The sequence below is a fragment of the Zonotrichia leucophrys genome, chromosome 1 (genome assembly GCF_028769735.1).
Source record: "Zonotrichia leucophrys gambelii isolate GWCS_2022_RI chromosome 1, RI_Zleu_2.0, whole genome shotgun sequence".
Classification (NCBI taxonomy): Eukaryota; Metazoa; Chordata; class Aves; order Passeriformes; family Passerellidae; genus Zonotrichia; species Zonotrichia leucophrys.
The window spans coordinates 106,275,316-106,283,739 of NC_088169.1; the positions used below are offsets into that span (position 1 = coordinate 106,275,316).

Here is an 8,424-nt window from a genome sequence, read left to right on the forward strand (position 1 = left end):
AAAAGATTAAGGCAGCAAACCCACCTTTCCTGATGTAGAACTTGAGCGTGTACATGTTAGAGAAAGGACTTTAGCAGAATGGAATAGAAGAGCCAAAAGCTTAAAAAGAAAAAGAGCAAAAGTTCCTTTGCTCTTCTCATGAAGCAACTTCTAAAATTGCACAATATGTATTTTTATAATACTCAGGATCCTGTTCAAATGGTTTAGTGGTTACTGCATAATATTTAAGACTGCTTTAAAGAGAAAAAAAAGCACCAAAGTTTGCTTACAGTCTTTTCTTCATAAAAATGGAAGGGAGGGGTGTTCTTCCAACTTTTTCTGCTTAGAATGAAAAATAGAAAATATAGCATTTTTACTGTCTCAAACACCTGAATATTTTTGGTTTTCAGTTTTTCATGTAAGAAAATTCAACTAGTTTTACAAGAAGTTTTACATATATGTATGTCTTCTAAATAGAGATTTCTCATTTTCCTAATTGTTTACCTAAATTCAGAATAAAAAAAAAGAAATCTCAGTTCTAGGCTTGTCTGGGCATTATTCCCTGGGGAGATATTGATAAAAAAATTAGGATCTGTTGTTCACATAGGAACTGCTTAGATTATATAGACAACCAGTTACAAGGCACTAATACAGTGACTAAGCCCACATTTTCCTTTTAATCCACTGGCTACTCGGTCCTCTCCCCATTGTAGAACAAACAAAGTGGATGGGGGCTCCTCTCTGCCCTTGCCAATGTAAACAGGATTAACCCTTTGTAGGTCAGTGCTTGCCAGGGCAGCAGATGAGCTGGAGGGGAAGATGAGAGGGCAGCGAGCAGCGTCGGCGGCCGAGGGGATCTGGGGGAGGCCAAGGGCAGGAGGGCTCCCAGTGCTGCACAAACCCTGGTTCCCTTTGCCCCAAGGTGGGATGGGGCTGCAGGGAGCTGGGGACACGCTCAGGACCAGGCTTTGCTGGGCCATCGCTGCTTTTTGTGCTGAATTTTGTGCTATCACTGCCAGCAGCAGTGGGAATACCTTCACCGGTGTGATGCCTTTGTGATTCCTTCCTGACTTCAATCAGAAATCAATTGGGCCCTCCATGATCAAATATGTTCCCTGCAAAGAGAGAGATAACATTTGACATGACAAACTGTGTTCTGTAAAGTGAGAAGGAGATCAAACAGTTACAGATATCAATTAAATCTGCTGCAACGTGTGCTCTCGCATGCAAGTTCAATTAACAATTAATTTAGCTGAGAACAAGGTGGGACTTTTATTCCTTGGAAAATATTTAAAGTATTTTTTTTTATTATTCTTCAAAATACATCTGCTTAAGCCTATACTCTCAGACCTTACTGAAAAAAATAAGCAAGTTAGGACTTTGGATTCTTTAAAAAAATCAGCTAAGTTTTTCAATTTATTAGGCAATTGGAAGTAGAGGATATTAAGCAGATTTAATCAGGCCAAACAAATCTACAAGAGTTCCATCAAGACCTTATAATACTTCTCAATAAATCCAAAGGCTTTGTGAATCTTGTTGAAATCTCCCACAATGAAAAATGTCTCCAAAGAAACTCTCCCACTGCTTCATTTCACTGTAAAGGAGCGAAAAATTTAAGTCTTTAATTTCTAATTTATTCTGTGTTATTCAATACAAGGAAAAAAAATAAAATTTAAAATCTTTCACATTTTACCAAATCTTATAATTTCCAACAATTGAAATTAAAGTCACTATGAATGTTCTTTGTGGAAATTTTAAAATTCTAGGAACTAAAAGAGATTTTGACACAGCATTAAATCCTTCATATCTTTGGACTTCCATTCCATTTCAACTTGAATTGAGACAGTTTAAATATGACTAAAGATCCAGAACTGACTGTTTAACCAAAGAGGAACAAAACAAGTAGAAGAAGGGAACTTTCTTTGCAAAAGCAAAAAGGTGCCATTTTTCTGAAGGGATAAAAATCTGGAGCAAAACATCTGTTTCCTCTGAGATGTGTTCCCTATACTTTGTTCAGAAAGCCAGATACAGTTTGAAGTAAAACAACAGCTACAGGTGGTTGGTAACAGCACAAGAAAAAAAGTAGGAAATGGAAATATTTATATTTTATAGCTTATTTTCTTAAGAAATTTACTGTGAGTAAACATGTATTTCACAGCTAGAGAAGAGGAAGAGGAAATTTAAAACAAGTGCATGTAAGAGTCATCATATACTTGTATGTCTTCTCTCATTGAACTTCTCTTGAGAGGTCTGTTGATACTGCCACTGAGTTCCAGATTTTTGAATTTGAACAGATTAGTCATCCAGCAGCTAAACAAGGGCAAATTATTTGCAAGATAATTTGCTTCTACTTAGTTTTGGAACAGCGCTCAAAAACCATACAGCAGAAATTAGGCAGCTTATCTTCCTCTGAGGTTTCTGTGTTTTGGAAAATAACCTTCTGGATATCAAGCTGAGCTTGGTGGAAGTTTCCATCAGCCACCCACTCCTGCTGAAAAGCTGGGTGCTTAGAGAAGCTGGTTGGCACGTCTTTGTGCCAAGCGCTTCTGAAGGGCAGCGCATTCTCTGTGCTCAGAGAGCACATCAGGTGGTGGGGCTGCACTCCAAAGACACAGATCTATGGAGAAATGTGTTTTAAACCAGGCTCAGTGGTTAGTTCAGTATCCCAGTCTGTGATACATGAGCTTGGGAGGGGGAAAGGCTCCATCTGTGCTGTGGGCACGGTGACCACACACAGTGACTGCTGCGCTCTGCACAGCCTCAGCATAAAGGATCAGGCCAAAGAAGGACCTCAGCATAAAGGATCAGGCCAAAGCCCCCAGCATTCATCTCTGAGAAACATCCAGAAGGAAAAAGACCAACCCCATTGTCAGCTCAGGTGTTGTTACACTCATGTAATCGCACTTTTAATTCTCTCTGCTTCTGATGGACAAAATATATTGATGTAGTCATGTGTAGTTTACCAGCTCTGTTTCCAAAGTTCTTCAAGATCAGTCATGCTGCTATCTCAGCTCTTTCCCAAGGTACTTGTATTGACAATTTTTTCTTTCTTTTTTTGTTCTTTCTAGTTGAAGAACAGCAGAAAAGTGAGGATGGTCAGGAGACACAGAACTTGAGCCCTCACCAGAGTTTTGACAAATCCCAGTTAAAGGACTGTCCAAGAGATTCTGGCTGTTACATCTCATCAGAAAATTCAGATAATGGTAAAGAAGAAGCAGACCCAGAAGCCCTGTGTGAAATGGTGCAGTCAATAACAATCACTGAGTCAAACTGATTCGGTCCTGCTGCTTTTCTGCAGATTTTCAGAAAAGACAATCACATTTGTCAGTATGGTGGCACAGAAGCAGAATAAAAAAATATTCTCAACACTGAGAATCTACTTTTTTCTGATTCAGGATGCTCAAACTGTTTCATATGTGGACACTTGATAGCTAAATGTTAGTTGATAAGAATTTCTCATGTTTTTCTTTTCAATGAATCTACAGGTTTTACCCTGAAAATGTATTTATAAATATTTGTACAGAAAATGCATTTTCTATATTAGTAGGGATTTTTTTTTAGGTAGTGGTTCATAATCTGGAGATGTTAATTTCTGGAACTGTCCAAAATGTAAATATTGTACATATTTATTTTAAAAATATATGATTCATCACACTGTCTCTATTTTCAGCTGTGTTTTGCTGATTTGTGTACAGAATGTTTTTCATTGATATATCATCATAATAAAAATGTGGATACAGTCACACTCTACTTTGAAAAGTACCAAGCCAATTCTCACTAATATTAAAGCTGTTTCACACAACGTTTCTCCAAAGTGAGCTCTAAAGTAGACTGTCATTTTTCCAGTACTTTTTCCTGGAGGCATGAGAGAACTGCAGGTTGAATCTGAATTCAGTTCTCCGTGGTCTCGATGTTGTGGAAGAACAGAGCCATCCAAATGGCAGTGGCAATTTTTTTATGGTTCTTTTCACACCTGTTCTCATTTGTCCCAAGCATTATACAGAGAATTCAAACTCAGAGCAAAAAAAGTCATCAGGATCAGTGTTCTGCTTTTATGATAATGTTTTGTGAAGGTGTTGCCTTTTGTGTGTGGTGTGAAGTTTGTTAATAGAGTATGTGTTTGTATACAGAACTTGGAAGCTATGGTTATTGTACCTGTCTTTCATATGAGATTTTATTGTTTTTTCCCAGTATATTTCACACTGGAATACACTTTTTTAACTGCCTGTCTTCTTTTAGAGTACTTCCTTCCATAATAAACAGAATCATGTGTTTAAGCCCTTTCAAAATACTTGATTTTTAATGTGGTCATTACATTTCAAAGACTGCTCTTTTCTAAGACTAACACAGTAAATAGTAATTCCACTGAGCATTTTCAGCATGCATGAGAATCTGTTTATCGAGTCAATAGGGGGACTTTTTGCTCTGTCATTAGTCACAAAATTTTCATAATTTAAGGAATTTTGCATTTATGTTAAAGAGCTTCCACATATTGCTGACAGCTTGAAAGAAAATCACCTTCAGAAGAGATGAAACACAAAAAGTTCCACCCCCAAAAGAGTATTTCTGAAGAAGCTATAAACAAATGGAAGGCTTTTTCTCCCTTTCTTTTTCTTTTCCCCAATGCAAGTGTTTTCTGTACTTTTCATGACTTCTCAAAAGTCTGCTGCTGTCAGACTCCTAACACACAAGGCTGCTTTGAAGGCTGTAGTATAAAATTGCCATTCTAGAAAATTGCATTAAGAGGATTTCAAAGATTTGGAGTAAATAAACACTGTTTAGGGAAAAAAAAAATTAAAAAAATTAAGGGAGGAACTATGATTTGTTTCTGGTTTTAACTTAATTTTGATACCAGCAACAAAGGTTATCATTTAGCAGCAATAATCCCATACTGCCAGGTGTGGTGGGGATGCAGAACCCTTGGTGGGATGCAGAATGTGAGAGCTTGTATCAAGCAGCTGTATTTGTTTCTTAATGCTTTTCCAGCCAGTAGTGCATGATGACATGCAGTATTGACATTACTTAATATGACTTAACTTCTGAAATAATGGGTTTGAATTGGCTTCTATCATCTCCTCATCCCAGAGAAGGACTAAGTTCAGCTTGAATTTCTCTCAGAGGAGCTTAGCTTGTGGCTTTTGTGGCAGATTGCACTTAGTCCTCAGGTTCTGAAGACATCTGCAAAATTGCTGAACCTATAAAAGGATGTTGAGGTGAGCTTAAATATGGTTGTGACTGTCAAGAAGCAGTTTAGTTAGCTGGGTCAAGAACTGACAGCCACAGAGACCAGAGCTGTGCCCTGATATAAACACTCTGACAAATGTTAATTTGCACAGGTTTGCAAATGAAAATAAGGCCTCCCTAAACAGTTGCACAGAGAAAGGCAAAGCTTTCAGCAGAGAAAAATACACAACAGCTGCTGTATTTTACAGGAATTAAACTCTGCCTATTGGGCTGATGGCAAGGGGATACAGGTGTAAGGTAAAGTATTGGGAACTAAGGACATGAGTTGTAACTGGTCTGATCTCCAATCAGCAAGGCTTTGTCCAAAGGGCCTCTTATTTAGAAAAAGATATCAACTGAAAGCTTGTTTGAGACTTTTGTAGCTTCCTGAGAAGGCAGAGCAGATTAGATCTCAAACTGAGACACTTCCGCTCTCTCACACTGTTCCGAGAAAAAGAATGAGGAAATTTTGAACCACAAAGCAAAAACATTGTGTTTTCTATAAGCAGCAGACCCGACTTGCTTTCCTCTCTCAATAGTCTCATTAATCACACTGATCAAGGATTAAACTGTTTGGAATGGCAGAAGCATTTCTCCAAGTGGTTTAAGTGCTGGGTAATCTGGATAAAAGGTTGTTCTAAGAGTTCTTGGAAAAAGTCTGGTGGAGACCTAAGTGACTTTCAAGCAATTCTTAAAATGTCCCTGAGATAGGGAAGAGAAGAAAGCAACAGAGGTTTTGTTCCTCTCTGTCACTTTCTCAAGAGTGTCACGTCCCTTTTAATTTTTATTTTTATTCACCTGCCTCTACGTTTAAGGAGAACTAAGACATTTGCAAGTCACTTATTTGGAAACTGCTCCCTGCAGTTACAAAGAGATGCAAAACCAGTCAGCAATAGCAGAGGCAGAGGTGATGAGGGGCAGCCCTTGCAGCCTTTAGTCATGGGGATTTCCTGGCTGCACAGGCTGTGCTGCAGGTGCAGCACTCCCCCAGGGCTGGCTACTGACACATGTGCTGCTGCTGCTGCCCACAGCAGAAAGCCACAACTCAGAAAGACTTGGGTGACTGTCGCAGACATCTTTTTATGAAAATCCTTTCTTTAAGACTTTTTCTTCCTGAGAAGCTTCAGGAACAAAATGTAAACAATGGTTATCTGCTGCTGTGGAAGGCAACAGGTGCATCTGTGATTGGTCTCATCTGCTTGTTTGTAATTAATGGCCAATCACAGCAGAGCTAACTCGGACAGAAACAGCTGCCTTTGTTATCATCCCTTCTTTTCCAGTCTTAGCTTAGCTAGCCTTCTGAGATGAAACTTTTCCTTCTATTCTTTTAGTGTAGTTTTAATGTAATATATATCATAAAATAATAAATCAAGCCTTCAGTAACGTAGAATCAGATCTACATCTCTTCCCTTATCCTAAGACCCCTGTGACCACCATCACCCCACAAAAATTCAGGTGGTGGCAGGCCTCCTCCTTCCCAAAGCAGACCCATCTCTGGTCAAAGTTAGCAGTGTTTGCCAGTGCTGCCCTGTGCTCAGCCCCTGTGACTGCCATCCACAGCTGGCATCACATTAAAGGAGGGCTGCTCTGCCATCAAAAAGAGGAGCTGAGTGCCAGGCCATGCATGATCCATGTGGACTAGGCTGCAGATCCCTGGGGGCAGCATCCTGCTCTCCAGAATCTGTAGCAACACCTCTGAAAGTCAGAGTGCATCAGCCTAAGGGCTGCCAGCAAGGAAGGGCTTGCTTTCATTGTGCTGAGGTGCCCATGAGCACAGGAGAGCAAGGAAGAATTTGGGCAGCTCTGTGGAAATTCTGGAGAGGATTCATCTCTGAGGGACTCAACCAACTGCAGGCTGCCAGCTGGACTGCACAGCACTCACACAACCCTGCCAACTGGCCCAGCCAATTTTCCACCCACCTTCCACTCAGTTTTCCTTCCCATAGCTCACCAATTCTACCCCTGAGTGTCTGGTCTGTGATGTGCACAGGTCATCAGCTGTGAAATAAAGGGCCCCTTTGTACCACAGCACTTTCTCCCACGTCGTGGCAATTGAAATAATTTCTGGCATTGCCATGGAGCTGCATCACACTGGTAGACCCATTTGTAAAGAAGGCTGGTGCACAGATAACAAGGCAATATTGAAGGAATAAATGGGTGCTGTGAAACAGGCAGGCCAGTTTGTAGATGTCACAGTGTTCACAGGATGAGTACATCCTGCCCCTTGCCTGGAAATCAGTGTTTCCATCAAGTCAAGGCCAGTACAGTTCTTTCTGCCCACGCAAACACGCACAGATCTGTGGGCAGCACGTAAGGGATGATGTGCCACAGGCTGCCCCAGTCCTTGGGTCACAGTGGCAGCTTGGTATCTGTCCTGAGACAGCTTTGACTGCAGTCGTGCCACTGAGTCACAGTGTCACAGATGCCTGAGCCTTTTGTCAGTCAGAGAGAAGCAGTCTCAACATGTCTAGTAACAGAATGGCAAACACTCTGCCTTTTTCACAGCTCACAGATGAGGTTTTGGGCTATGTTAGCTTTTGAATGGATTATTTGCATCATGCTCTGTCTGCTGGCTGCATATGGTGTGGAACTGCTTTGTGCAATGACACTCTGTGTGCTGGTCCAGCAATAGGTGACATAGGATGGCACAAGTTTATCCCTTTGGTTTAAGGGTTCCTGCATGAGATATTCATCTGTGTCCCTGATCCTCAGTTCCTGGGAGGCAAGGAGCACATTTTTGCCTACAACTGACAACGTGGAACAGGCTATAATATGGCTGTATGGAGCATTCAGTTTGTATGTACTCTGATAAACCCACCAGCCTGCAGCTCCTCATCTGCCTGCGATTCCCTGAGGATTGGCCACAGGAATGACACAGGCAGGAATACTTGCTGCAGGTTGACAACCCTTAAACTGAACCCAGTTTTGGGATTCCCAGCGCAGGAAGGACCTGTTGGAGCCAGTCCAGAGGAGGCACCAAGGGGATCAGAGGGATGGAGCAGCTCTGCTGGGAGGAAAGGCTGAGAGGCTTTGGGGTGATCTGATTGTGGCCGCCCAGCACCTGAAGGGAGCCCACAGGAAAGATGGAGAGGGATTATTTACAAAGGTCTGGAGTGATAGGACAAAGGGGAATGGCTTCAAACTAACAGAAAGCAGGTTTAGATAAGAGATTAGGAAAAAAATTATTTGCAGTGAGGGTGGTGAGGCACTGGAACAGATTGC

At 41.1% G+C, this 8,424-nt stretch overlaps 1 protein-coding gene across 3 annotated transcripts in view; it reads left to right on the plus strand.

The window, feature by feature from the left end:
• SAMSN1 (SAM domain, SH3 domain and nuclear localization signals 1) overlaps nt 1–4,267 on the plus strand; it is a 116,824-nt gene extending 112,557 nt beyond the window's left edge. For 2 of the 3 annotated variants that reach the window (XM_064703413.1, XM_064703409.1), the window contains one exon: nt 3,048–4,192. In XM_064703413.1, coding sequence (XP_064559483.1) covers nt 3,048–3,253 — 206 coding nt within the window. In that variant the 3' untranslated portion in view covers nt 3,254–4,192. Of the gene's footprint in view, nt 1–3,047 lie in introns of all 3 variants that reach the window. The other variant, XM_064703404.1, reaches the window with a different exon arrangement.
• The last annotated feature ends 4,157 nt before the right edge of the window (nt 4,268–8,424 follow it).